General features: G+C 30.7%; 1 protein-coding gene across 5 annotated transcripts in view; it reads right to left on the bottom strand.

Annotated features, from left to right (window-relative positions):
* Window positions 1-541: 541 nt before the first annotated feature.
* LOC143057736 (uncharacterized) overlaps window positions 542-23,132 on the bottom strand; it is a 38,656-nt gene continuing 16,065 nt past the window's right edge. Inside the window, exons 2-8 of one of the 5 annotated variants that reach the window (XM_076231112.1) lie at window positions 12,958-12,990; window positions 11,123-11,161; window positions 8,996-9,121; window positions 6,569-6,604; window positions 4,925-4,951; window positions 3,105-3,299; window positions 542-1,205 (exon numbers count right to left, since the gene is read on the bottom strand). In XM_076231112.1, the coding sequence (XP_076087227.1) occupies window positions 1,173-1,205; window positions 3,105-3,299; window positions 4,925-4,951; window positions 6,569-6,604; window positions 8,996-9,121; window positions 11,123-11,161; window positions 12,958-12,990 (489 nt within the window). In that variant the 3' untranslated portion in view covers window positions 542-1,172. The remainder of the gene's footprint in view (window positions 1,206-3,104; window positions 3,300-4,924; window positions 4,952-6,568; window positions 6,605-8,995; window positions 9,122-11,122; window positions 11,162-12,957; window positions 12,991-23,132) is intronic. The other 4 variants (XM_076231113.1, XM_076231114.1, XM_076231115.1 and 1 more) reach the window with 4 other exon arrangements.

Below are 23,132 nucleotides of genomic sequence, written 5' to 3'. Positions count from 1 at the left end.
TTGATTCGATACCTTCATCATACGAATAATATCTTAGTTATTCTTAAAATGTTAACCACCAGTTTTCAGAATTGTTAATTTAATGAATTGAGCCTTTTGTATGCATTTTTGGGATAATAAAGAAAACAAGAATGTGTCCATAGTACACGGATGCTCCATCCGCACTTTCATTTTCTATGTTCAATATACCGTGAAAAGGGGGGGGGGATCTCATCAGATCATATCATAAGGTACATTTGTACTACGTTTCAAGTTGATTGGACTTCAACTTCATCAAAAACTAACTCGATCAAAAACTTTAACCTGCAGCGGGACAGACGAACGAACGGACGAACGGTCGCACAGACCAGAAAACATAATGCAAATAAATGGGGCATAATTAATGGGGCATAAAAACAGATAGACTAGTAGATTATGCAAACCGGAGAAGACGGGAGTTAAACAAAGTACGTGTGTGTTTATCGAAAGTACATCCTTACATATATTGTACTTGCTAATAGGAAAAATGGGCCATCACTGATAAAGAATAAAATAAAACTCATCAAATAAAGATAAATTTATTTAATTGCAACCATAAAAGTTGATCACTTATTCAAAATATGAAATAGCTAAAACTTTGAACTATTGTTTAAGATTAAACAGTTTATAATTGCCCTAAAGTGGCGCATACCAGACAAAAGTAATTAAAATCATCCCTTGGACAGTTTGTCAAATGGAAAAAAAACAAAAAAAATAGTATAACATTGATAATTAAAACAGACTATGTTAATATGTGCACAAATCTAAGTAGATAAAAAAAAGATAACTGGAATCGTGACGTTAGAATATGAATAAACTTATAACATTTCCCCCTTAAATAATGACTACACTATGATGAATAAGTTAAATGTATTCGCAAAATGAATTTCATACCAAAGATAGAATGATGTAGATAGTTCAATAATAGTTTGTGTGTAATGATGCATATCAAAACAATGCACCATCTAAACAAAACGTATACACACATATACATAATAATGACCGCAGGTACTGTAGTCCTTACACCAGACCTTGTAAATTAGTAAACTAGTAGAAAAATGATCACATGTTTGTTAACACGAATTTTGTCTGTTCTGCAGCCATATGCATAGACGATGAGGTGCGATGATTTCTGAGGTTGTATTTACACGTTTCTATGCTTCAAGCTTCCCCTGTGACTCATCATACTGCAATATTGAAAATAATATATTAGAAATATTCGGTGTTATGTAATGAAAAGTAAAGCATCGGTTTATCGAACGAATGCATTCTATGAATACCGTTGTACAATATGTCTATAATAACTGCAATGTATATAGATACCGACCGTGCGAGGGCCTTTTAGTCAGTAAGAAAGCATAATATAGATAACGATAATGTACACAAGATTTCAGAATATAGTTTGATCGCCTAATGTTAAGCAAAAATTCAGAACTAAGACCAGTAAATGTTTTAGCGTAATACGACAAGTGTCACACGTGTACTTAATTTGTCACTCCTAGATCATGAGATCCACACCAGTATTTTTGTGAGTGTGGTGTTACTCTAGCCTCAGTTTTTCTATGTAAAGTGTTGATAATTGTTATTTGTATTTTCCTCGTATTTAGTCTCTGTCTTGCTGGCATTGTTAGTTGTTTATTCGACTGTATGAATTTTGATTGTTCATTTGGTTAAAGCGAATTTGTTTGTTTGTATATTATTTGGCAATATTATTACTGGTGTATTACATTATGTGAGTGCGAAATGGCGTAAACCTGGCATTTATAGATAATAATGTATGTTGTTTTTTTTTTTTAAAGAAATCTGTGTCTGTTACTTCCCATGATACAACTAACCAAATACAAAGTATTGCTGAATGTACTCATTTTGTCAATATACAACAGTACCGTTGATCCGTGTTTGTCCCATTTGGTTTGGAAACGTGTGCTCGGATTGGTTTTTTAAAGCAATAAACTTACGTGTCAGTTTAATTAAGGAACCACATTTTTCAAACAATATTTAAATCTCATAATTGAAAACTGGATGTATCCTGTTATCATAAACTGCTGCATTTGTCAATATAAATACCATGAAAAGTCAATTATCATCACAATCATGGGACTTAAAAGTGCGACACGGATCATACAGACTGAACATGAAACAGTAAAGCAGGCATTTTAATTCAATAAAACAAACAGATATGCCGGTAGTTAACAATGCGTAACAATTGAAAAAGAAATTCTTAAAATTCCATGCAATTTTTATGTTAAAAACTAGATGTATTCGAATGAGAAATCGTCATTTTTTAAAGATTTTCCATAGAAAATTACAAAGTAAGTTACAAATAAAACAATAAATGAGTTGTGACAGTTTATTAAAAGCCATTTGTCTCTTGGCTGACAAAATATATGTAGAACCACTTATGCGACACAATTTCGTTATCTTTTTTAATGCGTATATTTATTGCGAAAAGAACCTACATGAATCGAGATCAATTCGACAACCCTTGATATGAAAAATCATTCGAAATACCAAAATCAGGTCAATATTCGTAAGTCGCCTTAAAAGAATAAACATATCTAAAAATAGATATTAAAACATCTTTCGTCAATGCTGTTTTTTTTCATAAATGACTGAGCTGAACAACGTGTACGTTTTTATTATTAGAAGAAAGTACAACAACGATATAAAAACTTTGGTGTTATTAAAAGTTTTTAAAAATTTTAATTCTGTAGAAACTAACTGCGAAAATATAAAAAAAATGTACCTTCTGTACCCGAATTACAGGAAGTCGAAGAAACACAGACAAAGCCTCCGCAAAATTAAAACCAATGTTTCATAGGGTTACTTCTTTTTCATAAGGCAGTTAGCAAAGCAATTTTGATATTCTATTTGAAAATATTATTTACTTCGGCGACTGGTTTTACACCTATGAATAGTATTTTGTATGATTATCAAAAGTTCATTGTTTCACCTATGCATAAAAGACACATTTATACTAAGGCCTATATATGAATACATGCACACGAAAGACATATCAGATGAAAGTCCAGATATATTAAACTTTGATTAATTTACATAGAGAATAAGAAATAGAGATTATTTACCTCTGATCTTACGCAGACAAAAAATATATTTTTACTGTTATGTGGTCTTTTAATTTTTTCTTCATATCCATCGCAACATTGTGGTGCATTACATACAGTGTTAAAAATATCATCATCGTTCATGTAAGCTATAAGACCATCACAACACATTTCGGCATCCCCTCGTTTTCCTGATCTTGGCCAATGGAAAAAATTCTGCAAAATATTATAACAAAAATTACATAATACTGTTCTCATAGATGCATAGTTAACGTTGTGTGTGTTACATTTTGATGTTGGGTTTCTTTTGTATTGTAGTTTTCCTCCTAAATGTGATGCGTTTCTCTCAGTTTTAGTTTGTAACCCGGATTTGTTTTTCTCTCAATCGATTTATGAATTTCGAACAGCAGTATACTTTATTTCGCACCATCATGATCAACCTCTTAATTTACACCAAATAATTGGAAATGTGATTGTTAATCCTCTTTGTTAGCTTTACATATACACGTATAGTTATCAATGAGATAACTCTCCATTAGAAAAAAGTAAAATCACAAAAATACCTAACTCCGAGGAAAATTTAAATCGGAAAGTCCCTAATCATATGGCAAAATCAAAAGCTCAAACACATCAAACGAATGAATAACAACTGTCATTTTCCTGACTTGGTACAGGCACTTTCTTACGTAGAAAATGGTGGATTGAACCTGGTTTTGTAGCTAGCTAACCCTCTCATTTGTATGACAGTTGCATACAATTAAAAAAGAAAGCAATTAACTTAAAAATGTATAACTATCTGTCACCGTGCGGCTTTCAACAAGGAGCAAAACCGATAATTTTATTTGTTTTCTTTCTGCTTTGCCAAAATTCGTCTCAGTTGTTTTTATCTAATTGTTGTATTTATTTCGTGTACATTTCAGTATATTTTTTTCACACGCATTCAGCCTTTAATGTTTTCTTTACTTCTTCGATATCGTTTTAGATTGCTTTATAATTTGTCGGATATGCCCATTAGGAAAAGCTCCGTCAATAGTTATACACATTAAAGAGTTTGTTACAGTTATGAACACAGAAAACTTTATTACGATCGTTATGTTTTATCCTAAGGAGCGTTCTGTGGTTAAGCTCCATTATAAGATTATTACTTTGCCGGTACCATAAACCCATTAAATATAATGTGCGCAGTATTCCACACCTATATGTAAATTATGTCATACAAAAATGAAAAAAAAAAGATAGTATACAATAAGAGATAGAATTCAGCAAAATAATTGCAATTTCGCAGTAGTTTCATTGATTTGATTTATAGTCCGTATGTAATTGAAATGCGTAAATAAAAGTAAATGTTAAGTTCACATTAGGTTCAATAAAAAAAAACTCTATAATAAGATAAGATAAACAGTTTTACACTGGCATAGCAATTCAGAAATATTGTATATACCTCTGTTTAGATTGTCACCTTAGAGAAAGAGGCACAACATTGTATACAACAGCGATAATCCCAGGGAAGATGCAGCAGATATAGGATTTTCTTAGGCTTTGGTTAGTTTCTAGAAGTGAAAGCAGTTTACCGCAGTAGAAAGATCAAAATGGTATAGAATATATGGATGGAATTATTTTTTATTAACTGTAATGCGATTGGTTATATTTTTACTCGTTTAATCTAAAAAGAAATCACGGCTGTTAATCAATCGAAAGCAAACATTGATGATGATGGTGATGATAATTTAAAGTTGGTTAAAAGTACCACAGAACCATGAGACACAACAGATTGGATAGACTTTGAAAAATAGATACAATAAGAATATGACGCTGTGATAGCGCAGATTGCATAAACCTACCTGCTTTGAACGCGTGCTATGCTGATCCTGGTGACAAATTATGGAATTTAAAAATCAAAACATGTTCAAAAATTTAAAACAACTCTCGTTCCCTTCATTTAACAAGTATTACATTACTCTTTAAATAATATTTCAAGCAATATGACTACAAAAAGGGTTTACATAAAATTATGGTATTTGAAATATTTTGAAAAGACATTCAAGAAGACTTCATGAACGAAAGATTTTACAATCGTTTTATCAAGTTTAAAATGCACTTTTTGCGCAAAATAAAGACAAAAAACAGGTTTGATAATAGATCAAACTCTTACAATTGTTCGAATGTTTAACAACCGATTCTTGAAAGTATCTTATCCATGACTAAGAAGAGCAATGTTAAGCTGAAATTGTTTCGTTTATCAAACTATCATATCCCTAACTCCATAACAGCATATCAAGGCTTTTACGTATCTTTGGTTTGTCTTACAATTCAGCTTGAAAAATACTAAATTACAACAAAAATCTCTGCGTGTATAGTATAGGGAAATCACATTTGAAATTGTATAACCAGTTAAGTTTTTAGTTCTTTCAAGATGATTTAATCATTCCGAAAGTACATGTATTGATGATATTAAAAATATTCATATCTACTGGTACATATTGTCAATGATATGATATTCTGATCACACCAATTTAAAGCTGCTTGCTTCCATAAATATGCCTATTATCAAAGTCAATTGATCAAATGAATTTAATGTAGTGTGCTGATTCTAATTTCTTTTTATGATAATGCTAAACGTCTTTTTTATAAGGAAATTAGATAAGATTGTTATCCTTCAATGCTTATAAAGTAAACACACAGATAATGTAAACTAATCTACTATTGTCCCATCTGGAAGACACGCCACATATCTTATGCTTGACCAGTACTTATACTGTAGTATAGTCGGTCTTAACATGTATCATCATCTGATATCTAGTGATTTAACAATAGCATATGTTTTTGATTTTTGGAAATTCTTCAAATGCTAAATGAAGTGAAATTTACTTTAAAAAAAACTCTAAACAGTATGTCTATAAAAACGTTTTAATTTGCATTAAATCGATCAGTATTTGATATCTTAATTTCTTTGTCTTTATAATAACAACATGCTGAATAGTGAGTCGCAAAGAATTGTATATAGCATTTGCATATTTAATATTATCGAGCAAGGTTGTGGGATGTGATAGTTGTCTGAAAATAACCACTTCCTCTGTGCTGTTTTTATTTCCAGTAGGGTTGGTTAACACGATTGTATATAAATATAAATATAAATATATATATATATATATTTTACTCCCTGATGATGCTACTAATATTGACATAATTTCTTCTCATCTTTATTACTTTTGGATAAGGTGTATGGTACTAATATTTACATAATATAGATATAGGAAGATGTGGTATGAGTGCCAATGAGACAACTCTCCATTCAAGTCACAATTTATAAAAGTACACCATTATAGGTCAAGGTACGGTCTTCAACACGGAGCCTAGGCGCACACCGAACAGCAAGCTATAAAAGGCCCAACAAATTACTAGTGTAAAACCATTCAAACGGGACTACTTGGCATAAGGTATATGGTTATACAATAAACTTGATAAACGAAACAAATTAAACTTACCATTGCTCGTCCTAGTCTTGGATAAGCTAAGAAATTCTGAAAGACAGAAAAAAACAGGCATTATAAACTTGGCTAAAGATGTTAGAAACGACGAAAACTTTGTTTAATCTTTACAAATACTTTCTTATGATCTGTTATTATAAAGTGAAAATGTTCATACCATATGAAAGGCTAACTGCATTTAAATGTTGATATAAAATGAAAATTATATGCAGATAAAATAAACAATTGATAGTAAGTAGGTAAGTAATGACTTTATTTAAAGAGGGTGGCTCAAATAGTTTTCGCTAACCTACTTTGAGGCCCTTGATGTCCAACTTCAATGTAATACTCCGGTTCACAACGACTTTTCATATACAGATATCCTTATAAATTATTGAAACACTGTAAAATTAATATAGTTATTGTACCCTAGAATATTATCAGATGCTCATGTACAAAATGGATAAGTGTTGTATTTTAAAGAGGAATCAAACGTTAATAATTACATTAGATGTATGTTTCATTATAATATGTTATTCTGATTGGCTAACTGCATATCACGTGTTATTCCGCAAGTAGTTGCATTGCTCAATACAACTTTTCACTCATGATAACACGTGCTCCAACAATAAAGTGCACAGGTGATTAAATAATAAAATATATAAAATTCGTGTTTTCATGATCATAGCTAAAAAATGTAATTATAACAGTATTGAATGCTTCTTTTTGTAACTTTATAGGGTTGTAAAAGCGTTGACCGTGCGTACATTTTTAGAATGAAGCGCTTCCGTGCTTCATACAAAATGTACTTCGGTCAACGCTTTTACACCCCAATAAATTTACAAAAAGAAGCATTCAATTGTTAAATATAAATTATATTTTTCTCGAAATTTCAATCAAACACCTAATAAATAAATATATTAGGTAATAACTAGGTTGTTCTTTTAGGATTTAGGACAAAAATGATTAACTGATCACACCAAATATAAATTCAGCCTGTCAATATGAGTTGTAAACATTGAGGGTATGTCATCTTAATATTGAAATATGGCTGCTGAAATGAAACTAATATCACCATAAATCCTCCAGGAGAAGACAATATTGTTATTATATGGTTCAATGACACATCTCGTTGATGATATGAGTATTTCAATCTGACTGTTGAACCTGCAGGGGGCAATACTGGAATATTTGCCAGGATTAAATTTACAGGTAACTGAAAATGACAGTCTTGGGAATAAAAATCTTTGATCAAAGATTACTTTAATTAAGCATGCTTTGTCTAATATAAAATATTGCTATTACATATAAATAATGAATGAAGAAAATTACTAGGTATAAAGTGATATAGACTGATTGTGATGATATGAATTTAATTTTACTCGGATAGCTAACACAAACATGTAATATAACACGTTTATGATACATCAGCTCCTATATTAACAAAATAAATAAATGAAAACATTAAGTGTTTTATAACTTCTGGCAAATAATTGTTTACCTAAAGTCTGATATATATTTATAAAAATTTAATACGCAAAATGTCAAGAATTAAAAAAGCTTTAAAAATCATGATAAAAGAGTATCATTTTATTTCAATTTAAATCATCATGAACTTACATCAAACACTTGCGTATTAATCACAATTATGTAACAATATTTAAAAAAATAATTTCTATATGTAATTTCTTAGTCCGGTGTCTGAGATACAAGATTTTTGTACATAGGATAACAGCGATTGTTTCATAAACTTATAAGAATCAACAATAAGCATACTATGCAAGTACAAAATGAATGACGCATGCGTCATAGAGATTTTACGTTTGATACCATCAAGATAAATGTTAAGAATGATAAAACACATCATTTAGTCACAAAAGAGAAAATGTTCAATGCAAAGATATGTTTGTATAGAAAAAAAGCAGGCACAAAGTTACCCCCGTTTACCTGTGGAGTACTTCTAACACATGCATGTTGATATGCATTTTATAACCTTTCTTTGTTCGAAAATATTATCAGTTTGTTCAACGTTACTAAAACGACTATAAATCGTTGCTTTTTTGCAGAAATTTGATCAAAGATAAAGATGATGCTTTTAATTGGAACTTTGAGCGAGCAAGGAAAAAAATATCAACACAATGAATTGAAATTTTTTAAACTGTTATAGAAAAAGTTTTTTATGAAATGAAAAAGACTGGCAAATATAGAAGAAATATATAAAAAAGTTAGAAGAGTAAGGTCCTTCATAGAGACCTCATAGTATGGTTTACACCACCAATGATTTAGTTTACAAGAATACATTAACATTCTGATAGCATTTATCCACAATCATATCGTGCGAGATAAAGTTGAGCATAAGATTTATACGCAATATGTAGAATTACAATAAATATGCAAGAACAATGGAGAACCATGGCATCGTAGACAATGGTGTGCTTGACAAACCTCTGCTAACTGTTTATTGTCACCTAATTTTTCTTTTAAAAGTTTAAGGAATACTTCTATGTATTCCTTTTTCAGTCTAGGATCTAATGATAAGAGCTCTTTAATTTGGTCAGCGTCTGGAACAGTCTGTAAACAGTTTTTCGAAATAAAACGTAAGAAAACAAAATAAATATTGATAATTATAAAAACTGCAAGCCTGCATAAAATTCAAATGAAGAAAATAAAAACGCGAACGCAAATGGTAAGATATTTAACATATAAATTGTATATATTGAATTATTCATTTATATTATTTACTACATAAGTCATTTTCGACAAGAACAGGATGGGACAGACCAGTATATAGACATATTAAATGGTCAATTATGTTCTGCAATGTGCTGTTTACTGTTGTTTATGTGTGAGTTTTTTAAAATTACAAAATCAGCACGCACCTATTGAATTATAGTTTAAATGGACTAAGCCAGCAAGGATGCAGATTGGATATATAGCTATGCAGCGCAGAGAGTGAAAATGAAGTAAAAAATTCATTCGCAGACGCAGAACTCTTAGAACTGAATTATTTTGAATTTATCGCATGAATCTTTTTCTTATTGTATTTGCAATAACCAATACGAAGGGTGAAACGTTGGAAACAGGATCTAGGAACATGATGCTACTACTGATTTTGACAGAGTTTATGTTGTTCAGTCTAATGTTTCCATGTAAGGTTTTGTGAAGTCGTTTTTTTTTTAATTCTCGGTTTGTTATTAAAATTTTAAATGTTACTTTGATGTCTGCTGCTTTTCACCAACAAACGTATAACATAAATATATATCTGTATATCACAGTTAACCAAAATGTTGATCTTCAATGGTCATTTTGATCTGAAGAACTCTGAATACTTAAAATTAAGTACTGTTCCGAAATGTAGATGACTATCCAGTAGTCGTTATTAACCTGTACACATCAACAACATACTGAATTGTCTGAAATGCTACTAAACAATGCTGAATTTAAGGTCAGGGCAATTGCATTCTAAGGTTAAACCAATGTTGTTAGGTGTTATGATTATGTTATCGTTTTCGATCCATTCGTTGCAGAGGGTTACAATACTTATGAGCGCATAAGCGCTTTAGAGAAATGACATGAAGATACAACATTAAAAAATCAAAATGCGATGGTAAAAGAACATTTGGAAAAGTAAACCTTCTCGGAATATTATAATTAGAAATATTATTATGATATTGTTTGTTAAAAAAACAAAAGAAATGAATATGTATACCTTAACTTAATATACCAGATACAATTTGTATCGATGAAGTAGTTGTTTATGATCAAAGTATTATGTCAACTCTTTTACATTTCTGCTTTTCTTTTAGTTTATATTGCACCTGAAAAGTTGCTACTTACTCAGTTTTTAGGTGTGAATATATTCCACAAATCTTTATTAGTTTATTTTGATAAACATAGATCCAGCAGAAGAGCGATATGCAGACGTTATTTTAGTGTTTCAAATGACAAAAATCTATCGGAATTGAACAGGTTTGGTAATGCAGTATTTAAAATGAAATTTGTATAACAATTTATGAATAATGGTAGGATAGTTTATCTTTGATTGTTGGCTTAGAGTAATTTGATTATGTTTTAACCAATATTTTGCTTTATTGTTTTTCATTTTGCGAATTGTTGTGTGTAATATTTCTTCTATACTGTATCGATGTAAATACAGATACAGTTAAAAGTAATAATCTTTCATATCTACTCCTTACGATTGTAATGGATAAGTTATGACATTTGATACAAAATTTCTTTTACAATTGTGTTATGTATTATATATTTCACATGGAGCTTTAAATGACGCCAAGGAATTTCTACAAAAAAATACTATAACTACATAGACATGAAAACATTAGTCAAGTAAATTTGAAAAATCAGTAAAGAGAAAGTTCAGTTCTATGTGAGTATAAGAATATTGCTTGATAGAACGGTCTACAGTTTACACTAAGAAATGGAAAACAGGAGTATTAGCATAGTAATAATTGCGCTAGGAATGCAGATGGGTCTAGACTGACAGAAATACGATTTTGGAGAATAAGGACTGTATTTTCGCTACGAATAAATGAAAATGCGCAGTGCAAAACCTACCTCTTTTGAGCGCCGCCCGAGTCTGGGTGAATATTGACCCTAATAAAAGTCCATGATTACTTTGAGTATTTATACATTAAAATATACCGGCAGATAGCATAGATCAGATCCAAATGCAATTCTCCTCGCTCTATGTAAGCCCTTGCTAGCATGTTCAGCGCAAGCTCCTGTCATTCAATGTTTTAAGATGCGCAATATGGAAATGCAGAACAGATAACAGATGTTGCGCATGGTTTGTGATTAAATGTTTGATTATGAATGTAATTTGTTCCGATTACTAGACTATGTTGCTGAAACTAAAAAACAATTATACAATATATATGTTGTTGCATGCTGGTTCTACTATATTGTTTAATTGTCACCGTTTGTACACGTAATGCAAGATTTCAAGAACTTTTGCTCTACTGAGTTTCTGCTATCATCGAAACTTTAAATAAAAATACAATTCAGGCGTTTAATTTGCGTTGTAAATTGTTACCATACAAGAAACTTAGAAACTACGTAAATTTCATTTCATTGAACTAACATATTAATTTTCTTATAGACAGTTTACATTACGAAATTGTATAAGCGAACATTATTCTATCTGCATTAACTCTGCTAATAAAAACCTTACTAATCTACGACACTTGATACCACAATTATATCATAATTAAATAATGCACTTCAGTTCTTACATCACAAATGTTTTAAACCTGTTATCGTTCAATTTGCTCAGTGTTACAATTACATAATAAAGTTAGATATTACCAGTTCATTAAATTGTCACCAATTTACTAGCTATAAGTGGGGCATGATACTGATGAAAGCAGACAGTAATACAGTTATTTAATAATAGTAGCTCTTTATCTGAAATAAATCCTCATATTCAAATGTTTTAATGACTGAAATTGCAATTATTTTCAAAATATATTGTAGCTTGTGTTTTTGTTTGATACTAAATAAGATTAAGATGGGTATATTGTGTCAGTTACAAAACAAATGTTAGTATTTTGATGAAATTAGTAATGAACAATTTTATGTATATATATGAAATTATGTTTCACTAGAACTATTGTAAGAACTATTACAATTCCATATTAAGAGAACAATGAGAGGTGGGTGAAACGCTTAAGCTTTAGGATTAATCATGCGTACTAAGTTTCGGATCTCTAACCAATATCAAACATAGTACGGTATGGGCGGAAATAGTTATCAAAGGTACCAGGATTATAATTTAATATGCCCAACGCACATTTCGTCTACAAAAGACCCATCAAATCAAAATAGTTATAAAGCCAAACAAGTACAAAGTTGAAGAGCATTGAGGACCCAAAATTGTAAAAAATTGTGCCAAATACGGCTAGGATAATCTATTCCTGTGATAAGAGCATCCTTAGTTTTTCGAAAAAATCAAAGTTTTGTCTACTGGGCTGGTGATACACTCGGGGACGAAACATCCACCAGCAGTGGCATCGACCAAGTGGTGTAAATAGTTGTCAAAGGTACCAGGATTATTATTTAAAACACCAGACGCGCGTTTCGTCTACATAAGACTCATCGGGGCACTGGAAACAGGTGATTATCATCCTCTTATGCAATACCATTAACTTGATTAAATAAATTTGGACATAACAGCAGTCAGTTTTAACATGTTTCATATGTATGCACTAATTTCCACTCACTACAGAAGCTATATGTTGTAGTGCTAAGTTTCAAATGCGAAAACAAAGTGCTAAAATGTGTACTCAAATTTTCAAAAACTCTCAAATACAAATGAGATATGAATATTCCAATACATGTACGTTTGCATAACAAAATGTTAAATATTGATAACGGTTCTTAAATATACTCACAGGTGCTCTTTTTTCTCTGTGTTGTACTACAGCCTGGAAAATAAGACATGAAAATTAAAACAAAACCAATACACTATTCTGCAATTACTTATCGTTTCTAAATACAAAATTAACAAAGTCTAATGATCATGCGCACTCAGTGTCTTGTTTCGACCTAAAAATAAACCCAAGTTACCAAACGGACGTACGAGCAGACACAAAAACAAAACTGACTCGAAAACCTTTCGGTTTGACAAATTAATATGTCCCCCGTATATTTACGTAATGATTTATCATTATCAAAGATTGAAACAAGTCAAAATTTGATATTATATCTAAACGATAGCTTTCGACAAAATGAATAGATGTGTTGCCATATTAGCTAACGGGGAACAAGGAACTGTAAAGATATGTGTAACACTATATAATATAAACAAATGAGCAGATTTTGTATATTATTAGGAATATATTATTTTTTTAATCTTCAAGTTGAAACATTGTTACCAAGTGTGAATTTCCATTGTTATAAGCTTACGACAAAACTCGATATTTTGCACATCAAACATTTGGTATTTATCTTTGATCTTTCAGTTATGGTTTCGATTGGACAATCTGTCTTATCGTGTGTAGTCCAAATAATTATAAACTTGCCCTTCCATAATGTCTTTGTCATGAAAATTATTTTGAAGAGCATTGTGAAAATATTGTTAAAAGTTAGAGATTGCATGCACCCTTTTGTCTTGAAATGTCCTGTACCAAGTCAGGAGTATGGCAGTTATTATCAAACGTGTCAATGTATGTTGGTGTTTGTTTTATTTGCACTTCAGGGTTTATGTTGTTCATTCGTTTTTCTCTTATAGTTTGTGTGTTTCTTCGGTTTTAATTTGAAAACCGGATTTGTTTTCTCTTAATCAATTGGGACTTTTGAACACCGGTATTTAACTGTTGTCTTTATTTTCGCATTTTGCATCATGAAGTGAAAAATAGATAAAGATCGCATGATAAGTATCAAAGATAAAAAACGGGTAACAATTTCCATGTGTCCGGCAAGAGAAGCAATGACATTAACAACATTATAGTTATTTAACTGAAGAGCTAGGATGAATCTGAAAAAATAAATGTTAATTTTCAAACATCATTAACTTTCCAAAGGATAGGCCAATTACTCTGATTACTTTCAAAAGATGATAATCATTTACTGTTGGTATGTAATAACAGCCTGTCTACATAAACCATTACCAACAACTGATGCATTATAATCAAACACTTTTTTAAATGGATCCTTAAAATTTCCGGAAATCATATACTAATTATGCCTCTAATAGTTTCATCAATAATGACAATGATGTCTTTGTTGTTTTCTTAAAGCAGCAACCATTTTACACACTCTAGGATGTTGAAATGGCTTTCCACAAAGCAAAATTAAGTAATCTAGAATGTTTTGAGTAAATTGCTTTCATTGCTACATGCTATCAATTTCCCGATCTCACTGTCATTTTCAAGTGATGTCACAATCAATCGTATATTGTGTAGAAGAAAAATAAATAAATAACTTTTTGGATGAATAGCATTGATAGTAAAACACTTAACGCTATATCTGAAATGTTCATATATCGTCGCCTACTTTAGGTTTGATGCACGATGCTAAAATTTACTGAAATGATTTTATGTCGGGACAAATTAATAAACGTTGATGAAGTTACTGCTATCAGCTATTATTAAACGAAGCAACATTAGCATACATAGCTTTTAAAATTAAAAAAAAAAAACGGATTTGAGATAAAAGCCATTTAAAGCTCTGTGTGCGTATCTCTAAAGGGAAAATTCATGTTATATGAAACAGACAACCAAAAACATCAATATTTTAAATATATGCACAATTTATTATCTTGTAACTTTTGCTGTAACGGTTATTGTATCAGCTTACTGACCAACATTTCAACAAGACATCAAATTACATGTTGCAACACACATAGAAAACGACGATTACTAGTAAAATCAATTCAATTTTTAAGTGTGATCGGCATTTAACCAGCCTAATAAATGTAACACTATATTCCCCAATCTCATCATATACAAAAGAAAAAAGTTTTTTTTTCTATTCTACGAATATAACAGTTATAATAAATTAAACTTTTGTCATTATGTATTAATATATTATGAAACTCCAACATCATGGTATATTGACAACGAGAAAGTCATTAACATATGGCAGTTATGCAAAGTTTCAAGATTGAAACAAATATATAACTCTCCATTTTTAAATACGTACAATATATAACTGTAGTGCCATACATTGTATACATATGTCACAGTTTGTTGAGGAATTTTGAAATTTGCGAACTTAATCGACAGATTTTTTATTAGTTACGTTCAACAGCCAATGTTTTATGCATGTTACAAAGTGACATGGTTCGGGTTTGGAGTAAACAAAATAACGATTGTGTTCAAATCTGAATAATCAAAAACGAATGAGACCCATGTATACTAAATTTTGCAAGATTAAGAAATTTGGTAAAGTCAGTAGTTGTACGTATGATAATTGAACTATACTTATCGACATATATGCATATCATTTATTTTGTTGTTAGAGGCAAGAACCTAGCTGTGTCCAATTGTGTGACAAATTGTCAAATATAATAAAAAATCCCCAATATAAGCAGTTGGAAATGTATATTCTTATTGATTAAGAAACTAAGGTTTCAACCCATGCAGGGCAACTTGACAGTAGGTTGTTTATTTATCTTTTTTTCTAGATGGGTCACTTGTAGTCATATACATTTTTAGCACTTTAGGTAATTAAACATCTTCGGTTTCCTTTTTTGAAGGGGTTATATCCTTCTTGATGATGGTTAATCTTGAAAAACTGTTCGGACGTATCAAATTTTTTTAGTGTTCTTTTCATTTTATATATATTCTAACCTAACTCGTCTTTTCACTCAAACCAACTTCATCAATGTGTCAGTCAAGTTACATGATTGTATAAGAAACAGAAACATATCCTCGAACAGTGAAACTTTGAATCGACCATCTGGTAATATGTCAATCATTACATGCACAACTGTAATCTATCTCTTAACACACTTGTTATGTAATATGTCTTTTAACATCATTGTTATTGAAGAGTGTTTAGAGAGTTTAGAAAGCAAAACGGAAGATACAATTTGTTAAATTGACTTCATTTACAATAAAACTTGCACTGCGTGGATAAAATGAACAAAGAAGGCGCATGAATCAATTATATGGAATTGTCGTTTACATAAAAGAGAAGTTATTGTAAGGCTATGTACATTGTTTTCCTTTCGAATTCAAAATAAAGAAAGTATTAGTTATCTATCAAATAGCCTCCTTCAGAGATTAAAAGACATATATAAAGATATTATTATTTTTTTTGCATTTTTCGCTTTTGGGCTTTATAACTCCTAATTATATAATAAGTTCTATACAAAACTTAAAAAATAACGGTGTGAACCACATGCTTTATGAAAAAATAAATTGCAACTGGATTTTAAAACTAAGATATGCGGGGAAAGTATCTAATTGTGTAGGCATTTTGCTAATTAAATAATAACAGCAATGTGTAACCGAAATCATCATATTGTGTTCATCTTGTCAATTATTCATGGTACATAACCTGACAACAATTGCATATATTTCATTTCCAAATAGAAGTCAGTTAAAAACACAAATTCTGAAACATTTGGAACTACATTTTGTTACAGAATTAATATTATAATGCACTTCAACTGACAAAATTAATAATTCTATTCTTTTAATATTTCTATATATCATAAGATAGATTTTTCAGTTTTTTTTTCTCACTGTGGCCATTATTATATATTTCAACACCTTCTTAATCTATATTGAGGAATTACGCATTTTCTAAAAAGTCTACTTATGTAGCAATATACTTTGAAAATTATATGATTGACCCAAATACTCAACACATTGTATTGATATTTATCTTCATTGCATTACGAATAACAATTGAACTACTTTGTAACGAAAGTTTATCAAAATGCTCAAACGTTGATTTGGTGTTTTAAATTTAAATTATATAATTTAAATTCTGAACAAAGAAGCAAAGGGATAATAATGTTTTGAAAAGATCGATCTAGTAAACAAGTAAGGCTTAAAGTTTAAATGCAGTTTCTTTGACATTGTCTGAGCCTATGCCCCACCTATCGCTTAAAAAGTGTGGTAAAATATTGTTTTATATGGCTACATTTAGAGTAAAAATGGCATGCATTTGACTAAGATTTCAGACCATTGTATCCGATATATGGTGTACCACTTTCAAATTGAGACCAAGGTCTTTCCTTTCATCGACGTTCAATTTGACGTCAAAGATTACCATAACGAAATCCTGTCATCTAATCGGTGCACAGTATGACTGAATCATTTATTCCAAGATACAACGTTGTTTTTGTTCACTTGTTAATCTCCTACGTTTTATTCTAGCTAAAAGTCTTTGTGCGAAATCATACAATCGTACATAAAAAAAAAACAAGGAGAAAACACCTCGCGCTTGTAGAAGCATGTTTATTAGATAAAGGACGCCGGGTATGGGGTAAATAAAATAATACAACAAAAAGAGTAAAAAATTAACACCTTAAAATCGTTGATCCAGCTGACGAGTATTGTCTAATACAATGTATATAAAATTTTGTCATTTGTTGTTTTTCTCTGTATGCAAAGTTTTCAATTCATTGGAGTTTTTGTTTTTAAAGTTATTCCTGCTAAGTTTGCATACATATTTTGAAATGAGTAACGAAAACGTAGGAGAAGATTTTTATAAAACAACCACACAAAGCTTTACTGCACCGTGGTCTGCACCTTTACTGCAATTGATTAGTGTCGGTCTTCGGATTTACATTTCAAATTGCCAAGTTGATATCAATAAATAGGAATATATTAATATTATTTTCAATATCAATCAATTAAGGAGCAAAGCTATATTTGCATAAAGCTGATGTTGATATTGAATTACTCTCATCTTTACAACCTGTATTTCATAATCAATGTTAACTTTTTCCATATATATTTATGATACTATAAATCTTTTATGATTTTCTACCCCAGGAATACATTTAGACTATCGTGGCTACATGTATTTGGCGATACCTTTCGAAATTGTGGGTCCTCAATGTTACGGGTATTCAACTTTGTACACTGATGAGTCTATCGTGAACGAAACGCTCGTTTTGCGTACAAAAGTATAAGCTTTGTATCCTTATTAAGTTTTTTAACAGGCATTTGATAATGTGAGCTAATATATCCAACTTCACAAATTCAAGCATGCACACGTCATAACAACCTTTACCAGTATGTGATCATAGAACTTACTTAGACACCAAAAAGAGACGATTAATGCCAAAGATTGACCACAATAGTTATTGTCATACTTCATTGCAAGCCTTAGAATTTATACATTATTTGAAAAAATTGAGAATGGAAATGGGGAATGTGTTAAAGAGACAAGACAACAACCCGACCATAGAAAAAACAACAGCAGAAGGTCACCAACCGGTTTTCAATGTAGCGAAAAATTCCCGCACCCGGAAGCGTCCTTCAGCTAGCCCCAAAACAAATATATACTAGTTCAGTGATAATGAACGCAATACTAAACTCCAAATTGTACACAAGAAACTAAAATTGAAATAATACAAGACTAACAAAGGCCAGAGGCTCCTGACTTGGGACAGGTGCAAAAATGCGGCGGGGTTAAACATGTTTATGAGATCTCAACCCTCCCCCTATATACCTCTAGTCAATGTAGAAAAGTAAACGCATAACAATACGCACATTAAAATTCAGTTCAAGAGAAGTCCGAGTCTGATGTCAAAAGATGTAACCAAAGAAAATAAACAAAATGACGATAATACATAGATAACAACAGACCACTAGCAGTTAACTGACATGCCAGCTCCAGACTTTGATTAAACCGATTGAATATCTTTTCATGTTGAATAATATGGTATGTTACATTTTTGTTTTCGTGTTGCATAAGATTTATTAGCAAAGTCTCGTATGTATTGGCTATGCTTTTTTCCCAACTCTCTTAGTTTTGCGAATAACTCCTTTGTAACAAAAATGACAATTGCACAATGCTTGACCTTGCAAATACATTTTGCCATACACATTGATAAATATCACAAAGAAATGTAGACATTGGTTTAATGAAACCATAAACAGTTCATGTCTTGCATACAACGAGGCAATAACGGATACCTACCGGCAGATTTGTATCAAGTAAAAACAAAATTGAAGAAAAAAAAAAGCATTTTATTCAGAAATATTTTTATTTCCTACAGTCGAATTGTAAATGTAAACTTATAACATCCAATAAAATATTGTTTGTCCCTCTCTCAAATTCATTATCGTTAATTAAATATAGTCAACGGGCATGTTTCCCCGCAATTACATTTAAGTAATGGAATTGAGCATGAAAACGGGAAATGTGTCATAGAGACTACATGTACAACCCCACCAAAGAGCATTATAGAAAAAGGATTAACATTTGGTTCGCTAGACGCGTGTTTCGAGTTAAAAAGGCGCACCTATGCTGCTCCTATAAAATACCCATCAAAATTACCAATCAAATTACGAAGTTAAAAATCATTGTTGACCCAAAATTTCTTAATTTTTTGTCTTATAAACCTAAGGTGATTCTCAGTATTAAAAAGTTTAACATAAGCCTGGTACCTTGATAACTATCATAAGTAGTTATTCATAACTATGACCATAACTATGATAGGTCTCGTCAACGTAGAAGCGCTGACTACTTGGCTTGTAATACACTAAAGGAGGAACCTCTATCAGAAGTAGAATCGACTCAGTGGTTAAAATAAATGCATTATACATACCAGGATGAATTGGTAGTAATAAGCTAACAAATTGAATCGGGTGTCTGCTTATGCTCTTGTAAAGAGACAAATGTATAGACGCCGTTTTTTTCGGATGTTAATTATATACATTGTACATGTTTTTAATGTAAATATGTATCAAAATAATAAAATTGCTGAAAACAAAATTGTTTTTGTTCATCAACATAAAATGTGACATACTGGTCATAAGTATAAACATTTCTTCATTTTCGATATCATATGTTTAAAATCAAAACCTTTACAAAATATAGCATTCTGTGTGTTTTATGAGAGGTGTAGGTATATATATAAGTAAAATGTTATCAAATTCTTGGATGTGTTTCGTAAACCGCCAGATAAAAAATTAGACTAGTAAATTATGTTTCGTCTGAAACAACAACATTGATCTAAACCATCCCAAATGTCTGAAACATCAAACCAGCATTAAATTTATAGCACTTTTCAAATGTATTTATCTTATCTTAAACGCATTAAACTTGCAGATCTATATGTCTATTCACTTTCCAGGCAATTCAGTTTATCTTATTGTTGGCAATGTAAATAATATCTACTAAAAAATAAAAAAAATAGACTGCACAGAGCTCATTGAACGCAAGCATAATGACGATGGAACGTTGATGAATTTACTATATCTGTAAAGTTTTCTTTTGCTGATGTAATAATGAATTTTGTTATGAATTTTAATGATTAACGTGCCAATAAAGTACTTAATTTAAAAAGTGAACAAGTCATTATAACATGATTATAAAAATTGCTATATAAAAACAAAGTTATGTGTTCTTTTGTTTAACGTCGCTTACTAAAATTGTTGATAAAGGTAACGATTTATTTCAGTAAAGCAACACTAAAAATATTTTTAAACGTCTTGAAAATTAAGGATTTTGAATTTTAGGTAATATTTGACTTTCAGATAGAATTTAACCCAACAGGTAGTTTTGCCAAACAGCTAGTCCTGTCTGAGCAATCGACATTTATTTGCGGCAATTTTGGAGAAGCTCTTGTGACAATCAATAGAGAATTGACAATCTCCAAATGAATGGATTAATCAATATAAAGTCTTCATTGACATGTTTACGAGTACTTATGTTTGCAACACGTTTTTCATGTCAATTTATAATCCTCTTGGAACGTTAAATGAAAAATAACATTATCATTTAAACCAGTAATTAAATTAAATGATAAAAGTTCAATGAAAAGTAATTAAAAGTCCAGTGAAAACATCAATACATTTTCCATATGATATTTCATTATAATATTACCTCGTATCAATTAGAAAAATGAATTCCGACTTAATTACAATTTTGAGCTTCTTCAAATAGGCATTAACGTTTATCAATACCAATATTTGCTCAGAAGAAACCAATAACTCTTATTCACAGAAAGATAATTACTTTAAATAGGATTATGAGTAAAACAGTTTCTCAGCTATAACTCAAAACAAAAATATGATTAATAAAATATGTAAAACATGTCGATTTCGGATAAGTCGGTGTCACTGTCAATATACTTTCATTGAATCTCCGAATATCGCTGCAAAGCATATGTAAAGAATTACGCCTCTGATATTTGCTTTGAATTAAAAAATCATTTTGGCAGACAGTTTAAACAAAAGACAATTATAAAACTTGTATTCTTAAACCTACAAACACTTTTTTACGTCTTAGGAAAGATCTGTTTTGGTGAGAACTTCGGTTTGATTCGAGGCCACGATGTCTTGCGTAGATGAACGCTTGTCTGGCATACCAAATCATGAGCCTGGTGTCTTTGACAAGTTTCTATTCAAGCACCTTTCCGACAATTCCTGAATTCAGTATTTTACATTGTTTCAAAAATTTGTTTACGTATTTGAAACATGGCATTTTTATTCCAATTCGATAAAAATGGAGAACAATTTGTTATAGCTAAGGAGTAAAATGTAAGCGTTATTTAAACTAACTGACATGTAATATCAGACTTTTGTATAGACAAATTATAAAAGTGCAGCATTTAGCAAATGGGAACATTCCTGCCACCACTTTCTATCATAATAACGGACCTACACATATATATATGCCTATATACTGAACCATTTTAATTATAGCTTTCTACTACATAACATTTCATTTTCAGTGAATTTTTATGGTTTTTTGTCATCTTTTTTTTTTAACTTCGTGCAAAGTATATGAAGTTTTATAAAGTTACCATTATTTTGACATTGTTATAATCCCGTCCCCTTTTCATGGCCTGGACCTACCGAATTAGACTTGTTACCGGGTTTGTAGTAACACACCTCTCTTTCACAAAAGAAGTCCCGAAACAAGTGAGATCAAAGATAGACCATAACTCGACGGAATGAATGTGACTTGAAATGTCTTCCTTATAGCGTAAAAAGTAATAAATTTCCTATTTTACCACAGATGTATTATCATAAAATGTCTCCCTTCCAAGTTGATATGGATACAGCACTAATAATACCACAAAATATCTTGTACTATAAGAAAATGACTGGCACTGTAATGAAAACATTACTGACCGCTAATATCCAAATAAGCCTCCATTCTACGAGAACAACAACATAATCTTATTTTAATTATAAAGATAAGAAGGTAACAGCATAATTATTAGCACAGCTAGAATAAAAAGATAATATATTGCATCTTAAATGTTATATCAAGGCAGTAAATAATGCTAAGATGAAGTTTATATATCAGCATTAGTTAAGAACAGACCACAGAATATTAGAAAATTAATTAGTGCACGTCGGACGTTCAACCAGGTTATCCTGTTAGAGGAGGAAATTACAGAAGGTAACAGGCAACAATCCCTTCCAATGGTGTTTGCAAGGGTGGAGTATGACAAAAAAATTCAATCCGGTCTATTTTTTTCGAATATCAATGTCACCAAATACACAGAAAATAGTTCGCTCCTATAAAATTAGCTTTTGTTCTGCGCGTTTTTGTTTGGTACTAGATATGAGCATCCGCAAACTAGTATTTCTTCGGAAATAATACAAATTGATAAATGAATGGTGTGAAATTTCATATAGAATTCGATATTCTTCATTTCATTCATTCGTTACATATAGTATGTTCAGGATCTATGACTTCTTTATATTTAAGATTCTCAAATCAAAGAAATTGATCAGCAATTCATTAATACTAAAAAAAAAAAAAAAAAAGAAAAACAAATCAGAAGACAGGCAAACAAATTGTAACTTACTGTTTTTTATCTTTAATTCAGAAAATTGATGACTGACCCATCCAACGATCACCAAATTAATCTGGTGAAGTCTTTATGAAATTTACTTTAGGGGTCAGCCATAAATCATAT

Source organism: Mytilus galloprovincialis, chromosome 13, assembly GCF_965363235.1.
Source record: "Mytilus galloprovincialis chromosome 13, xbMytGall1.hap1.1, whole genome shotgun sequence".
Taxonomy (NCBI): domain Eukaryota; kingdom Metazoa; phylum Mollusca; class Bivalvia; order Mytilida; family Mytilidae; genus Mytilus; species Mytilus galloprovincialis.
The sequence above is the reverse complement of the archived record's forward strand: the minus strand, read 5'-3'. Positions and strand labels throughout refer to the sequence as shown.